Genomic DNA, 17,427 nt, shown 5'->3' with positions numbered 1-17,427 from the left:
TTGGCTACATGAAGAAACCCTCTTGTTGTTATACTGACGTCAGCAGTGCGGTGTTATGTTTTGATTTCAACATTTCGTACCTGTTATATATATGAGGCCATTTACATTGCACCTTGTAGACCAATGTAAGGCTTTCAACCTTAACGTGAACATCATTCGGACGTTAGCAGAAAAGCTCAGAACAAGATATGCCATGCCTAATATGGCCATAATTGAGGCACTTGATGTAGTTCCGGGGCGGAGTCAGGCCCTGCACGAGGTTGTGATTGGGCTCTTGGTGTTCAATAACATACGCCGCTTGTTCAGACAGTTTTGTAACAGGCCATCGTGTCAGCTCAGCGCTTGAAGCGATCAAATGGATTTACAATGAGCCAATTTCGTGTCCAGCTAAATTGAATAGGATATGCATATTGCCGACTTTGTGGCTGGATCCATTGGAGGTAATGTTAGGTACAACGATCTATAACAGGCTATAGCGTTATTATGAAACGTCTGATACCAACGTTACCTAACAACACTTCATGGGCGATCCGATGCCTTTGCACAGACCAAGCATCTGCAAGAAAACGTGGGACTCGTTAGTTGTACATTAGTCAATGTTATCATTTGAGTCCTTAATCCAAAGAGGATGAATTAATTATATGTCATTAAGGAGCATTTAGGTCAAAGCCATCTTGCTCATGGGTGCCTCGCCCTCTGCAATACTTTAATATTACCGATATTATTCTACACGTTATTTATTACCTGCTAAGCTAATCTTGTTTACTTCAGTGAAGGTCAAAATCCTGTTCGTCCTTGACGTTTGACAGAGCTGTTCCTGACTTGGACCTGTCTTCTCTCTAAAATTGTACAGGAGCATGTGGAGTTGCGGTGGGCTACCCATTCGACACAGTAAAGGCATGTCTATTTTATGCATACAAAAAAATAGGCCTCTTCATTCATATCAATAAAAAAATAAGATTAATTAAATGATGAATCATTAAACCTGATTAACATTGATTTACTGGGTTGTGCGCTGCTCTGTCATCAGGTCAGGATACAAACGCAGCCCCAGTTCACTGGACTATGGCAATGTGCTACTACGACATTTTACAAAGAAGGCGTAAGTACGCCGGTGACAACATGCCCCAGTCCCTTCTGGCTTCTGTGATGCCATGTGTTCCTTCACAGTTCTTTTCTCACTCATCGGTGCTTGCAGTTGCATGGGTTTTTCAAAGGTATGGCCTTGCCCGTCACCACCATCTCGATGACGTCTTCGGTGGTGTTCGGCACATACCGGAACTGCCTACAGTGTCTGTCCCAGGTGCGATCAGGCGCCCCAGGGGGTCCCAACACCAAGCTGGATGTGTTCCTCTCTGGCATGACTGCAGGGGTGGCTCAGGTAGAGTGATGCTCGCTAAATAGTATGTACATTTTGTATAATATATAACGTTGATATAATGTTGTCACATGACACATTTGCTGTATGGGAAGGGATGTGCTGTGGATTCAAATGGCACCCAAAGTAGTTTTTTGTTTGTACATGTCCACAAGCTGTCCACACCACATCCTACCTATAAAACCCAAACATCATTAACATTCACACACGCACATACGCACAAACACACACACACACACACACACACACACACACACACACACACACACACACACACACACACACACACACTGTGTTTATATTTTTGTTTGTGGTGCAAAGCCACTACCATATGTAGAATATGCCATTTTAGAAAATATAAAAATGAACCATTGCATGCACCATGGAATACTGTCAAGGACCAATCTTAATTCCCTTGAGGTAAACTACTCCCTATTTGGTCCTCCCAGATATTTGTGATGTCGCCAGGTGACATTGTTAAAGTGCGCCTGCAGTGCCAGACGGAATCCTCCAGAGGGCGCCCCAGCATGTCCATGCCAAAGTACAGAGGCCCCGTCAACTGTCTGCTGCAGATCCTCCGAGAGGAGGGGGTCCTGGGACTCTACAGAGGGGCCCTGCCGCTCATGCTGAGGGACGGGCCCTCCTACGCCACCTACTTCCTGACCTACAACACCCTCTGTGATTGGATGACCCCAGTCGGCAAGGAGGGGCCCGGTAAGCAACGTGAACAATCACCCTGTGTAGCAGGGCTTCACATTCACCTAATTTATCATTTATTGACGTAATTAGAAAAAGGAAAATCGATATATCTATACAATATTATTATTGTATTATACAAACTAGTAATATGCTTGTCATGGGGCACCCCAGTTCTCTGTGTTAAAGAGTGTACCTTAATGCTCAGTCCTTACCACAACGACCCGGGTTTGATTCCTTGCTGCATGTCCTCCCCTCTCTCTCTCTCTCCCATACTTGCCTGTCTCACTCTTCATGAATAAATCATACAAATAAAATACAAAATAATAATAATAAGGATCCATGTCATTAAAGAGCAGGCAAAGGAGGCCAGGCGTCGACATCAGGGTCATACCCAGAACCTTTAATTTGGGCTTCAAACACCCTCTCCCCACTTACTCACTGCTAGACTCAGCTACAGCCCTACCAGTTCAACAACAACAGTGTTCCCCATAGACGTGTAGCCTTCAAAGAACTCAAACCCCACTTCCGTGTCCTGCGTCCTGTGTGTGGTGTCCAGGCTGGAGCGGTGTGATGCTGGCCGGTGGGCTGGCGGGCATGGCCGGCTGGACCCTGGGCACTCCCATGGACGTGATCAAAGCCCGCCTGCAAATGGACGGCGCCAGGGAGACGAGACGCTACCGGGGACTCGCGCACTGCGTCTCCGAGACGGTACGGCTGGAGGGAGCGGGCGTCTTCTTCAGGAGCCTGGGCATCAACTGTCTGCGTGCGTTCCCCGTCAACATGGTGGTGTTTGTGACGTACGAGTCGCTGATTGGCGTCCTGCGAGCCACGCCCACCATTGTCAAGGCGGAGAGGGCAGTGTTTGAATAGTATTTGTTGTTCATGAGGGTCAGCGCACAAAATGGAGCATTACACGCTAATGTGTTACAGTACTTATTCTTTTGATCATGCTGCTAGTTTGTGGATAATTGTGTATATATTCGTCCGGGAGAAAAGGCAGGTGGATATAAAGGCTTTAACTCCCATTGCTCAGGAACACGTATTATGAATTGCCATGCTTCAAAACACTTTAATTGAGCAAGTTGATGGTAAGAACCTCCCTCCTGTGTGGTTGTATTGTTGTCGTACTTTCAATGTAGCCTGACATCACCAGACAAATTCTCAAATGCGTATTCAAACCTCTCTGTTCATTTTCGATGTTATCAATTGGCCCAGACCAAAACACTCCTGGATGCAATTTGATAGACCTACAACCAATGAGGCTCAAGGAACGTGTGACACATCAGCGGCAGCCATCTTGGTTGTTTACGATGGTGGCATAACCAACATCGTGGTTATTCCACGATGGTGCTCCAATAGGGCGGTCCTCTGTACAGTGTTCGTATCAAACCCGGGCCATATTTTATAACAGTTGTGGTTGGTCCGTCCCGGGCCAGGTCTGGTTGAGTTTGAACAAATTGAATATGACAAGGCAGATTCGTCTGGTTGACAGGCTATATTCAATGTACACTCAGTAACAAATATTTTAAGAAATGTATTGGTCACATCTTTGACGGATATGAATGTGATTTAAGCCTATATATATATATATATATATATATATATATATATATATATATATATATATATATATATATATAGGTTTTTTTTAAGTGACCACAGCCCGCAACATAGAGGTAAACGTAGCATGTAGCCCAGTTTTATGGGTGAGTTGCTTTGATTTTTGACTGTATGGCATAACTAGAATGTTACGAGAATATGTATGTACTATTTCATGAATGAGCTGAAGAATGACATTTATTTAAAATGGGCATACTAGGAATATATATTATGAATATTGACATGTATGTCAGTAAATGGTTATGGAGAAAGCCGTCAAACCGCTGTCTAAGGGCATTCAAAACTTGCTGCTTTTCTGTGCCTGCCTATTCATATAAAATAAACTAGTTACGCTCATCTAGGGGCAAAACTATGATAGTGTATCCTTTGTCGCTCAATTTGTCTGTGTCTGTGCACGTGCACTGCATGAATATTAGGTTGCAGAATCTTAAATTCTCGCCTAACTATTTTGGATATAAATCCACAAATCCTGTTTATAAACTTAGTGTTAGCACAGCCCAATCCACATACCTGGAAAGCTTTAGTTAAAGCAATTAACAAGCACACTAAAAGCAATTGGATTATTACTACATCTGTGAATCATTTTAAGTGGCTACTATTCCTATTATGATTGTTACAATGAGAACATTGTATTCTCTATGCATATTTGAGGTTTCTATTAACATTTCATCCATTGATTTATTGCTATGGATGTTGAAGATGTGTATCACCATGTGTCTGTTTGGCTTTGAGCTATCGCAGTCAGTGTTGGCCTCTAGTGGACACCTTTGGTAATATCCAGCCAACATACCCGACTTCCCCAGTGGCTGTGGTGGTTCCGTACCTTTTCTTGGCCTCTGACCCCATTCATTGCTCGGAAAATGTTTGCAACCTCAACTTAAACAGTTGTGCATCTGCTTCCACAGTTTTTGCTCAATCAACATCTGCCAGTCAGTGATGTCCCTGTGAACGGACTAATCACATCGCATCGCTTTACTACACAGTCATTGATTAGTCATATAATTCTCATGGCTATGAATAATTGGGAACTGAGTGTGTATATATATAGGATGTCTATGCGACATTTAAGGTCAGCAATCTCCTCCCACCCCATTTGCACTTCATGCACTCCCGAGTGGGCCCGACCCCAAGGGTTAATTGAGATGAATTGGTTGAATAATTTGAAAATATGTCAACATGCTCTGAAGACTAAGTAAGTAACTAAGTAAGCCATAAGCCTCAAGGGAATACGGTTGAAAGACTCGCCAACATCTTAATTAAGTCAACACACTTGTGGAAGCAGAGTTAATAGGCTTAGTTTGAACTTAAACTAAATCCTGAGATATGGCCTTTGTTCCTAGAAAAATAATATTCTAAAATGCTCTTTCTAGGAAGTCTGGGAAGGCTCTACTGGCTCTAAACAAGAAAGAATTGAATGCAGACTTTTGCCGCTTTTCCACCGCACATGTAGCTCGACTCGACTCGACTCGACACGACACGGTAGCAGCACGGGTCGTTTTCCACCGCAAATAGTGCCTCCTGGACGTGGGCGGGGTCGGCTGCGCGAAAGGGCCGTGACGTATTTTTGTACGCGACCCAAACACCTACGCAACCCACACATGGACAGAACCCACATAACAATGGAGGACATCGATGCGATGGTATTCGTGTTCGTATTATTAGCTGGCATGTTGAAGAAGTTTAAGAAGTGGAATATGTTGGCTGCGGCGCTGCTATGGCTGTTACCAGCATGGTTGCCATGTCGCTCTCGTGACTTCGTCACACTCTATGGCCAATCAGTGGCCGGCCGTCTGCCGACGTCACCTTTTAGCATCGGCTCAGCTCGCTTGGAACCTAGAGCGAGGCGGTACTAGAAAAAGCAGCCACTTCAGGTACCAGATACCATGTTTTCGCGGTGGAAACGCAAAAAATGCGAGCTGAGTCGAGTCGAGTCGAACCATGCAGTGGAAAAGCGGCATTAGAGTGTGTCGTCGTGGTTTTACCACTCCGTCCATTACCAATGTAATCTGAATTTTTATCTGTATTCGGCAGATGCTTCATGAACCACCTCCAGAATGCAACCTTGTTTACCCTGTGTCTCTGAATAAACCACGTGTTGAACATTACCACTCCAATTCATACCTACCCCGAAACAACGATACAAAATCAAAATTACATTTCATCAGAGTGTAGAACCTTATTGATTTCAGATGTTTCTGTGTTCAGTTTATGCATTTTATTTGCTATTGGTTCATTGTTTGCATGGTTGAGGTAACCTGGAATTAAAGCATAGCACACGGCATACCTGAATTTTGATTTTTCTTGGTTTGTATTTTGGAAGCAGATATGTTGCAATTAACATAAAAATTGCAATGGTCCCACCCAGAGAAAACAAAACAGCAATGGCACGATTCTGGATGGGGTCCTATCTGACAAGATTCCCGTTTTATATATCAGATCATAGAATACCAGTATCATTTAACTTGTCACAATTTTACGCTTTTATTAAGAAGATTTTAAAACATTTTAACCTTGAACACGAGGATTTGAATGTTTTAACTAACCATCGTTCTATAATCACGGAAGTGCAGGAGCGGGAACCAGTGAGTCCAGTGCGCGGGCTAGCATACGGCGAGCCCACAACAGTCTGGCACAATGTGAACCATCCTGCCCTCTCCAACAGACTCCGGGACCTGTCATGGATGGCAGCTCACGAGATCCTCCCAGTCAGGGCCGTCATGCACTCCCGGGGGATGGCTGCATCCCCAACCTGCCCTCGGCCAGGTTGTGGCGCGCCTGAGTCGGTGAGGCACATGTCCTGGGAGTGCAGCGCTGCTGGAGACCAGTGGGCAACGGCCGGCTCCCTGCAATTCCCGTACTTACCAGCAGGGGAGGCCCTGACAGCCCAAATGGTGCTGTATGGGGTGAGCAAAAAGAGTCAGCTACCACCAGACTATCCCAAGCAATGGCTCACCCTAGCCGCCATAAAAGACGCCATATGGGCCTCCAGAAACCTGCTGGTAAGAAAGCACATGCAGATCCCCCCCGTGGCTGTGATCCGAATGGCCGCAGCAACGGTCCAAGTGGCCGGTGCTGCAGGCGGCAGGCCTAGGACACAGCCACAAAGAAAAATCGCCTCTGTGCCCATTCGGACGAGGGAGTCGGAGCCACACGCGGAAAGGTCGAGGCAGTGGCGGCCTGGCTCTCCGGGAGAGGCAGGTGGGAAGGAGCAGAGAGGGGAGGAGATCCTCTGAGCCACAGTCCCGAGAGACCAATGCTGTTGGAGAGAGAGCAGGATGGGGTTTTTAATTTTTTTAATTGGGCTTCCTCCCGTCCCTGCACAGCTGTTTTTTTAGCCATGTTTTTTAAGCATCACAATGATTTTATAAAACAACAACGTATCCATGTATTTGACTATATTTATATACCTTTTATTCACAATGTGATGGTTTTATACTTGTTGTTTAATTGAAATGTTTTTAAGTGTGTATGCTTTTAAAACAATGACCTGTAAAATGTGATATGAAAGTTAAATGTAGTAACTTGTGTCAATACATTTTTCAAATGAAAAATGAAAAAATCTGTTCTTATCAGAAGGAATCTTGGAAGTCTTATGTTGAACTGTCTCACAGTTCAACATCTACCAGCTCCATTAAATCAGATAAATGAATGACAATATCAATTAAGGGCTTTTGAAATCATCCAACTTTTAGACAATTATCTCATCCAGCTTTTTAATATAAGTAGCTGATTATTTGACTGTCATTAGTCAAGAGTGATTTACTTTTTACTTTGCAAGTTTGAATGTATAGTCTCTAAAATGAAAGTTTCAGGTAAAATCATTATTTAAATTTCAAATGAGTTTAACCACCAGAATCCCTGATTTCCTTCACACACTGTCAGTGTTTATATTCAACATACACGTCAACGCAGCTGTGCTTTGCTACACATTTCTACTCACATCAGGTCCAGATGAGATGCTCCTCGTTACTTCAAAAATTCTTTAACCTGTGAAACAGGAAGAAATTACAAATACGTCACAACAGAGCTCAACAGAACATTACACACACGTTCTGGTTTCTGGGAACACAACAACATACCGCGTTTGGGAGACGCTTCACTGCCAAACTAGCCTGTCCGGTTCACTCTTAAGTGAAACGCACCAGATGCAACCAATTTTCCAATAAAAGAAAACACTCGGCGCGTGAGCTGCGGCAGGTGCGCTAATAAGTAAAACTCAACGCAGGTTCGGCATCTAAGAAGCGGTTCCAGACTGGTATTAGTGCTACAAATCTGTAGTCGAACGACGTACTGATGTTATGTTAGCTTGAACATCACATGGTCTAAATAAGGCATAGAATCAATTAAATTATATCGCCTCGTAACTTTTTTCGATAACGTTTTACCAGTTTCAATGAAAATGACATGGCAACACGGTCCGAACCACAACAATTCTTTCGTCAGAAACGATCAAATAAATAAACGAGCACTACAATCGTGTTGACGCTTGGTGTGAGTTCCTTACTGCACTCTTTCATATTAACAGTGAGAGGGGGTGCACCGTTCCTGGAGGTACTGCAATACCAGGTCGATGCGTGGAGTGGACGGAGCAAGCCCCTTTTCCATCTCCCAGTTCCAAAAATCAATTTAATATATGGTCCCCGGGTAGGGGACGTATCAGATATTAAACTGATAAGAACAGATACTACACTTGATCTTAGCCAAAAGGCCGAGAAGCGATACCATTAAATTGTCTGACCTAAACGACCCATTCCCAGAAATGTCACTCTCATTAGCGGTTTTACGCCGAAAACTTAATTTAAGTACAAATACAGAAGTACCACTATGTGTCAACAAAATAAAGCGTGCTATCAAACTAGGTTAAACCAGAATAACGAGTATATGGGCCCTGGATTTACGAAATTGCACGAACGGCGTCAGAAGCCATAAGCCAATCAGAATGTCTGAAAAGCCAAAGCCGTCAATTGTGGTGAATTATAATATATACAATACATTATATGAAAAATTATATATGGAATCCCCACTGAACACGATCACAATGATGAGATGCGTTTATACATGTTTTAGGTTTGTTAAGTATGATCCATGAGAAATTAACTTTTTTCTATCATTGCTACATCACTAAACATTTGAGGAAGCCACCACTCTGACGCCATCTAGTGGTCACTAGTGGGTCGGAAATTGTAATAAGATCAGCTTATTTACCATTTGCACCTCATGTGGTGTTGTGTTGACCACTCGGTGAAAGAAGAAGCAGAAGCTATTCGGAGCTTGAGTATCATATGGTCGACTACATAAAGCTTTGAATAAATACATAACTCGCATTTTCTTTTGATAACGTAGTCAACCGGTTTCAATTGAACACATGGCAACAATGTCTGACTCTCGACCGACGAATGGTTAGAAAATCGTTGTTAAAGCATCAAGCAAACTCGCACAACAATCGTGTTTCTACCGAGTTGATAAAGCCATAAATCCATTCTATTGCATTAACAGTGAGAGGGGGTGCACCGTTCCTGGAGGTACTGCAATACCAGGTCGATGCGTGGAGTGGACGGAGCAAGCCCCTTTTCCATCTCCCAGTTCCAAAAATCAATTTAATATATGGTCCCCGGGTAGGGGACGTATCAGATATTAAACTGATAAGAACAGATACTACACTTGATCTTAGCCAAAAGGCCGAGAAGCGATACTGACATAACGCTCGATGTTTGATAGTGTTTCTCCCTCCTGTCTTTCTCAATGAGGGTTTCAGATGTTTTTTTTTTTTTATTGAATCAATAATAACACATTTTAAGAAACCACATGTTCGTTGATTTGGCACGTGAAATTACAGTTGTTTTCAAAGAAAAAAACAAGGTAACCGGCCACGAAATAAAGAAACAGTTACTTCTGGTCACATGGTCCGCCTTACCCCCAATTGGAATCGAGAGTTAACGTATCAAACATAAAGTAGTATTCATGGTAATTAAACTAGAAATGTGGGTACTTTGGAATTAGATTCATACGCAAACTCTTACATAATGTGAACAGCCGATAGATAATTAAAAACTAACATTGCGAGTTCTGCAGTCGGTCTTGCCTTCTTGTGGATATTCAAGGTAACTGCACCATCGGGTCCTACAACACCGCAGGCTGCAGTTTCAGGACCGCAGCAATAGGACCATAGCTTTTCGTGTCCCTGCTCTCAGGGCGCAAGGTATTTTGTCCCTAAATGGCGAATTATTCTTGAGTTACTCATGAGATTCATTCATGAAAGAGTGATTAACCAAAACGTATGTTTACCAAATACCTTAACCAGTGGCGAACTTAGCCCTTTGGGGGCTCCAGGCGAACAGTCATTTGGGGGCCCTTGCATCTACCGGTCTAATGTACCTTATATCGCATAATATATGGCATAATGAGATACTCCATACAAGGGATGAACAAAAATCACTATCCTTCTTTCATGCAAATGTTAATTATCTATTTAAAAATTGAGAAAAACATACAAAACAATAAGATTCGTTATGTTGACACATTACACTGACTGTTAACCTTATGTCATCATTTACCTGAGGGTTTCCAGTAGGTCACAGCAGCTATCTGCTGTGACCTACTGGAAACCACTACTGGAAACCTACTGATAGCTGCTTCCAGCTATCAGTATTTTTCCTGTGCTCTTCAGACCTTTCATGGTTGATTAGATGCATTGCAAGGTTATTCCAGTCTTTAAATCCTTCCTTCCTCACTCAGTTGTTTTTGTTTTTCCAAAAAGGCAACAACAAAAGCAAAAAACACGGTCTGCACTTTCACTGTAGACTAACCAAGACCTGTTCACCCTCTCACCATTTTTCATTACTATGTAATAGTATGCTTTTGTGAATCTGCGGCCCTTGGGCCAGAGTGCTGGGTCATCCACAAGAATATGTGTCTCGCAGTCATTGTTATCATTATTGTCATCAATTTCAATAACCGAAGTGGAAGAAGGAGAGTGAGAAATATTCACTACCAGTTGTGCATCATCGCCGTCAGTTTGTTTACACACGTCATTAGCATCGCTGCTGGCTGAGCCAGAGCCACTTGGAATGAAAGGAGCGGTAACGTGACAGCAAACGACGTTGACGGCTGCTCTTGATCTTGATTTCTCTCTCTCTTGCCGCTTACTGTTTTGAATTTGACTTCATTGTGCGCACTACATGGAATAGTCCATGTAGTGCAGACTGAAGGGGGGTGCACACGGAAAGATCGTCAAAACATGAGTAATTAGACATCCCGATGCTACTATTGTGAAGAGATTTTTATAAAAATTATAAATATGGGGACAAAATATATGCATTGGGGCATTTTGGGGGCCCCACAAACCTTCTATGGGGCCCGGGGCTCCAGGCAAATGCCTGGTTTGCCTAATAGTACGGCCCGCCACTGACCTTAACTAAACTTAACCATCTCTTATCTAATGACCTTAATTTAACCATCTCTTATCTAATACTTCAATTTAACCATCTCTTATCTAATACCTAAACTAGCCCTTTAGAAACCTAAAGGTACGGCCACACTGAACGCGTTACGTGCGTTAGAGGCGTTGAAAATCGTTTTTTTTGCATAGGGAACCATTGGGTTAGGCGCGTAGATGCGTTACACGCGCTAAAGTAGCGCGTTAGGCGCGTTAGAATAATCCTGGGGGGGGGGAGAGACGACTGTGTCTGCGGTGTCAGTGGCCAACAGGCCCAGCTACCACTAGTGGCCCTCTTTTTTCTTGGCTCATGATAGGCCTCTGATCTTTGTAAGCCCCAAACAAAAAATATATAGCTATTTTTTTTTTATTTACTGCAGCTCATGATAGGCCCCCTGATCGTCGTAGGCCCTGGGGTTTCAGCCCAGGCAAGCCCGTGCATTAAGGCGGCCTTTCTTTAGACCCGTTTTACGCACCTAAATAACGCGTCCAACGCACCAACGCGCCCAACGCACTAACGCGCAGAGTTCAAAAAATTTAACTTTGGACGGCCTACGCGTGGCGCTCAGCCAATCAGCGTTGAGCTTGACCCGATGTCACTGGCAGAGAGGCGGAGGACGCACAGAAGCAGAAAGAACATGGACGACCAAGTCATCGTTTCAGTGCGTGCTGAAACGATGAGGAGGTGGTGAAACTCACCCAGCTGTGAGCGCCTATACGGAGGATGTCATGCACTAGAGTTTAGATTCTCTGATCGAGCCCGACCTGACCCGGACCCGCAGGCCGGGTCCGGACGATATTTCCCACCACTATCCTCGGGCCGGGTCGGGCCGGGTCGGGCGTTTGTGTTTTTTTTTTTAATCATTGCTTTATTGGCCTAATCTGAGGAGAAATCTATGCCATAAACAGAAATATTATAGGCCTTTATTACACGGGTCTTCTCAATGCCGTGGAACGCTCCGTTCACTTGCATGGGTAGTATTTCGGTAACTTGTCAACCCCAGCGTCTTCGGTTGCTAAGCGAGGTCAACGTCTTTGGCGGACTATTTCACTGCTGATCCACACTACGAATGCTGGTAACGAATAAATTGTAAAAAGACACACCATGTGAAGTTATTTTTTAGTTTTGGCAATTAGCCGTGTAATAAGCGGGATAATGTATAGAACGTCGCCGGTCATCATTATCGAAAATAAGCCCCTTCGGGGCGAAGCGAGACACCTCTGCTGGGCAGCCTCATCTAGCTGCGTAGGCGCGTTAGGCGCGTTGAACCACTTTTGTGACACACAATGATCAAGTGTCAGGTTAGGCGCATTACGGGCGTAATCTAACGCACGTAAAGCGTTCAGTGTGGCCGCACCTTTACTCAATCGTTAATTTAACACCTAAACTTAACCATCTCCAACCCTAACCCCTAAATCTAACCATCTCTCACGTAATACCTACAATTAACAATCTTTCCAAATAAAATTAGCAATTTATTAATGTTGAACATTACCTGAAAGTAATTTGCAACGCCATCCTATAAAACGATAACTCGCCTTCACCGACGACTTTTCTTCTTTTCACTAAAAAAATAAATAAAAATAAAAAATATATATATATCTTGGTTCACTGGAGAAGGCGGGGCAGCGCACGTAGTCTAAACCTCTTTAGAATCATTTGCACACTCTGAATGTTTTTATTTTTTTATGAATGAAGACACCTGCATGCAAGAATAAGTTCACGTCCGAGTGAAGGCTACAAACACGACTAACTATTTACAAGTGCAAAACCACCAACATATTCTTTATTTTGCTGACCATTGGTTTTCTATCCCGACAAAAGCCTCGAAAGAACAGTTCCTCTGCGTCTCTCTCGTAGATCGCACCATCTTTCAACGTTTAATATGACTGCATCCCCTTCTCTCACATGATCAACAGCGTGCGGATTTCACTTTCTCTCAAGTTAGAACTGCACTGCTCAAAACGCGTGCATAACACTGCCTATTTGGCAGTGTAAAAACGCTCAGTGAGAGAGGGCTGCTTCTGAGTAGTGTTGGCTCATTCGTTCGCGAACCGGTTCGGATGACCGAGTCTTTAGGACGAACGAACTGAACCGGTTCGTCTCTCTCGTTCGTTCGGTCGTCTCGTTCACCATTCGATTCACCGGAGACTCGACTGAACGAACGAACGAGTTTCTGGTAGCACTAACTCCACTGAGTCTGACTGACTCAACTGAGAACCGTGCAATGGCGTGCATTCCATGATGCGATTCACCGTTACCGGAAACTAGGCTGAATCGCAAACGACTCCTCCACGTTCAGTCGAGTTTCCGGTGAATCGATTCACCGGAAACTCGACTGAACGAGGAGGAGTCGTTCACGAATCGAATGTTCGTTCAGCCTGGTTCCCGGTAGCGGTAAATCGCATCATGGAATGGACCCCATTGCACGGTTCTCAGCTGAGTCAGTCAGACTCAGTGGAGTTAGTGCTACCGGAAACTCGAACGAACGAACGAACGATTCGTGAACGACTCCTCGTGGCGAACTGAATCACGGGAACTGGGTCACAGAAACGAATCATTGAATCCACCACTACTTCTGAGTAGAACGGCTCCAAATAAGCAACCAAGTCAGTACAGTGTCAACTGTGTTCTCTGTGTTGTTCTACTAATGGTGTCTTCCTGAATCCTCGGACGCCATTCGTACTTGAGCACGGTACATGTGTGAAACGGACTTGGGCAAGGTACAGATGGCCTAGTGTGAGTGCGCCCTAAAAGGCGATTTCCTTTAGGTGAGGGGTTCTGAGACCTTGAGGTCTTAGATAAGTTGGACGCAAACAAACGAAGGAATTAAATTGCTCCACTAACAGAAATATACAATGTCCCGTATATTCATACTTTTCTACGCGAAAACAGACTTCATTTACTCTGCAATGCTCAAAAACTAAATCAGAAAAAAATATTCATTTTACAGGTAAAGGGGGTGCACCGTTCCTGGAGGTACTGCAATACCAGGTCGATGCGTGGAGTGGACGGAGCAAGCCCCTTTTCCATCTCCCAGTTCCAAAAATCAATTTAATATATGGTCCCCGGGTAGGGGACGTATCAGATATTAAACTGATAAGAACAGATACTACACTTGATCTTAGCCAAAAGGCCGAGAAGCGATAACCACAAATTGTCTGACCTAGACATCCCATTCCCAGAAATGTCACTCTCATTAGCGGTTTTCCTCCGAAAACTTAATTAAAGTACAAATACAGAAGTACCACTATGTGTCAACAAAATAAAGTGTGCTATCAAACTATGTTAAACCAGAATAACGAGTATATGGGCCCTGGATTTACGAAATTGCACGAACGGCACTGATGACGTCAGAAGCCATAAGCCAATCAGAATGTCTGAGAAGCCAAAGCCGTCAATTGTGGTGAATTATAATATATACAATACATTATACGATAAATTATGTATGGAATCCCCACTGAGAACGATCACAATGATGAGATGCGTTTATACATGTTGTAGGTTTGTTAAGTATGAGCCATGAGAAATTACCTTTTTTCTATCATTTCTAGATCACTAAACACTTGAGGAAGCCACCACTCTGACGCCATCTAGTGGTCACTAGTGGGTCGGAAATTTAAATAAGAGCAGCTTTATTTACCATTTGCACCTCATGTGGTGTTGTGTTGACCACTCGGTGGGTAGAAGCAGAAGCTATTCGGAGCTTGAGTATCATATGGTCGACTCTGCATAAAGCTTTGAATAAATACATAAACTTGCATTTTCTTTTGATAACGTATTCAACCGGTTTCAATTGAACACATGGCAACAATGTCTGACTCTAGACCGACGAATGGTTAGAAAAGCGTTTTTATAGCATCAAGCAAACTCGCACAACAATTGTGTTTAAGCCGAGTTAATAGAGCCTTAATTCCATTCCATTGTATTAACAGTAAGAGGGGGTGCACCGTTCCTGGAGGTACTGCAATACCAGGTCGATGCGTGGAGTGGACGGAGCAAGCCCCTTTTCCATCTCCCAGTTCCAAAAATCAATTTAATATATGGTCCCCGGGTAGGGGACGTATCAGATATTAAACTGATAAGAACAGATACTACACTTGATCTTAGCCAAAAGGCCGAGAAGCGATACCCATAAACTGTCTGACATAGAGGACCAATTCCCAGAAATGTCACTCTCATTAGCGGTTTTACGCCAAAAACTTAATTTAAGTACAAATACAGAAGTACCACTATGTGTAAACAAAATAAAGCGTGCTATCAAACTATGTTTGACCGAATAATAAAGAGTATATGGGCCAAGGATTGATGAAATTGCCCGAACGGCACTGATGACGTCAGAAGCCATAAGCCAATCAGAATGTCTGAGAAGCCGAAGGCGTCAATCGTGGTGAACATACATATATTGAATCCCCACTGGGCACGATTACAATGATGTGATGCGTTTTTACATGTTGTTAGTTGGGTAAAAGTTTGATGAATGAGAAATTAACTTTATTTTTTATCATTGATTGATCACTAAACATTTGAGGAAGCCCCCACTCTGACGCCATCTGGTGGTTACTAGTGGGTCGGCCATATTAGTAAGAATAGGTTATTTACCGTTTGCGCCTCCAGCATCCAGCTGCGACGCCGGAGCCGAGGCCTGGAGTAGCGTCCAGCTGCAGCACAGGAACCGGGGCCTGGAGTAGCATCAAAGTACAGCACAGGAGTCGGGGTCTGGTCTGGGGTGAGCCTGGAGTAGCCTGGACCTGCCAAGCAACAGGCCCCTCGCCATGCCACAGGCCCCTGTTCCAGCGCTGCAGCTGGATGCTGTTGTGCAATATCCGTGCTTATGAGTACTTTAAGTGCCCCTCTTAAGACCCTATTGCGATAATCTTTTCTTTCTCTTTCTCTTTCTGTATCTCTGAGGTTTGTTGAGTGCAAACTACGCCCATGCAGGCTGTCACGCCTTTTCCGGTAGAGCCCATATGGGACCTATGAGATCGAAAAATATGAATGGGTTTCAATGGAGAGAAAGTTTTTATTTTCTGGTCCCAGTTTTTATGTGCCCTGGATAATACGTATGTTCTTTGTGGATTTAAATGATAAAAAAAAATTATGCAAAGAAAACAAAAATAAATCGCGAAGAAGTTTGATAATGTTAGGTTTTGTGTGAGGCCGTCCTGTGAACTACAGCCCCTCGCTGCTCTCGACGCAACTGATATACGTCACCCCCACTCTTGTACAGACATGGCGATCACTCTGCTCCACTTCACTGCTCTTTACCAAGGGGAGGATAACAGCATCGAAAGAGGTGAAAACCATTATACGTCGTGGCATGTGTAGATTTTCAGTTATGCCGATGGGGAGATTGTCGCGTCTTGTCCACGCCAGTGCCAGTCGCACCGAGCGTGACGTCACGTACGAGACGTGTCTCATGTGTTTTCTCTACAGCCTTTCACTGAACAATTGCGCAATAAACGGTCAATCTCTTGAGATGAAAAATTATCATTTAAATCCAGAAACAACACATGTGTTATCCGGGGCATATAATGACTGCGACCAGAAAATAATTACTTCCTCTCCATTCATTCCTCTCCATGAAACCCATTTATATTTTTCGACCTCATAGGTCCCAAGGGCTCTACCGGAAGGGGCGTGACTTCGCCACCGAGGGCCTTCCCTGAATCAGCGCTACGTAATTCCGGCAGTTGTTGCACTATTATCTTTAGACCGCCAGAGGGCGACTATCGTCCCAGGAACGGGTTCCTGTCACTCGGGACTCTCACTTGACTCCAGCTGTGAGCTGTCAAAGGTAGGAAAGCTGGACGTATGCCAAATTAAAAGGATAAGGGTACAATCTAAGATTGGCAGCATTTGGTAAGTGTTTTTTTTGTATTATTGTTATTATTAGTATTTAAAAAAAATAAAAGTAGGCCTATCCCCTTGATTATAAACACATCTTGAATATGAGAGATTTGTGCTTCATAGGATTTTAATTCCCTGGCAACATCTTTTAACTGATCTTAATTCATTAAATGTATATTGGTAATTGTAATATTTATAATGAATCGTATAAATGTGCATAATCTTTTTATGATTGCTATGATTATTGTTATTATGACTTTGATTTATTTTATTTTATTATATGCATTATCGTTATCATGCATATTATAGGGTTAGTATTATTGTAATTGTGTAGCTATGATTATATCTGGTTACATTTGTGCATTTTTGGTGAACAAGACACTTCTGGAGGAGGAGAAGGAGGAGGAGGAGGAGAAGAGGAGGAGAAGGGTGATGAGGAGAAGG

General features: G+C 43.5%; 1 protein-coding gene and 4 non-coding genes across 7 annotated transcripts; 1 reads left to right on the top strand and 4 right to left on the bottom strand.

Moving 5' to 3' along the window:
* Positions 1–71: 71 nt before the first annotated feature.
* LOC132450227 (solute carrier family 25 member 47-A-like) lies at positions 72–4,057 on the top strand. 3 transcript variants are annotated; one of them, XM_060042294.1, is made up of 6 exons: positions 72–450; positions 854–897; positions 1,031–1,102; positions 1,199–1,381; positions 1,828–2,092; positions 2,634–4,057. In XM_060042294.1, the coding sequence occupies exons 1-6, from the start codon at positions 444–446 to the stop codon at positions 2,945–2,947; spliced, it is 885 nt and encodes a 294-aa protein (XP_059898277.1). In that variant the 5' UTR covers positions 72–443; the 3' UTR covers positions 2,948–4,057. The 3 variants fall into 3 exon arrangements, with proteins under 3 accessions (XP_059898277.1, XP_059898278.1, XP_059898276.1); XM_060042295.1 differs by having other exon boundaries at positions 74–440; positions 810–897; XM_060042293.1 differs by having other exon boundaries at positions 83–440.
* A 4,169-nt stretch (positions 4,058–8,226) lies between these two features.
* LOC132450471 (U2 spliceosomal RNA) lies at positions 8,227–8,417 on the bottom strand. The gene has a single exon (XR_009523855.1). It is a non-coding gene; the product is annotated as a U2 spliceosomal RNA (small nuclear RNA).
* Positions 8,418–9,197: 780 nt separating this feature from the next.
* On the bottom strand, positions 9,198–9,388 carry LOC132450470 (U2 spliceosomal RNA). The gene has a single exon (XR_009523854.1). It is a non-coding gene; the product is annotated as a U2 spliceosomal RNA (small nuclear RNA).
* A 4,702-nt stretch (positions 9,389–14,090) lies between these two features.
* On the bottom strand, positions 14,091–14,281 carry LOC132450468 (U2 spliceosomal RNA). Its single transcript, XR_009523852.1, has one exon. It is a non-coding gene; the product is annotated as a U2 spliceosomal RNA (small nuclear RNA).
* Positions 14,282–15,072: 791 nt separating this feature from the next.
* On the bottom strand, positions 15,073–15,263 carry LOC132450467 (U2 spliceosomal RNA). The gene has a single exon (XR_009523851.1). It is a non-coding gene; the product is annotated as a U2 spliceosomal RNA (small nuclear RNA).
* Positions 15,264–17,427: the final 2,164 nt, after the last annotated feature.

Source organism: Gadus macrocephalus, chromosome 21 (assembly GCF_031168955.1).
Source record: "Gadus macrocephalus chromosome 21, ASM3116895v1".
In the NCBI taxonomy this organism is placed as follows: domain Eukaryota; kingdom Metazoa; phylum Chordata; class Actinopteri; order Gadiformes; family Gadidae; genus Gadus; species Gadus macrocephalus.
This window is presented reverse-complemented; position numbering and strand designations above follow the sequence as displayed.

What these genes read in the sequence shown, in the direction of transcription:
- LOC132450227 (XM_060042293.1), top strand. Translation starts at nt 404, where the DNA reads ATGCATATTGCCGACTTTGTGGCTGGATCCATTGGAG. An exon ending in TGTGGCTGGATCCATTGGAG is followed by an intron (nt 441 to 853) that starts GTAATGTTAGGT and finishes AAAATTGTACAG; the next exon opens with GAGCATGTGGAGTTGCGGTG. An exon ending in AGTCGGCAAGGAGGGGCCCG is followed by an intron (nt 2,093 to 2,633) that starts GTAAGCAACGTG and finishes TGTGGTGTCCAG; the next exon opens with GCTGGAGCGGTGTGATGCTG.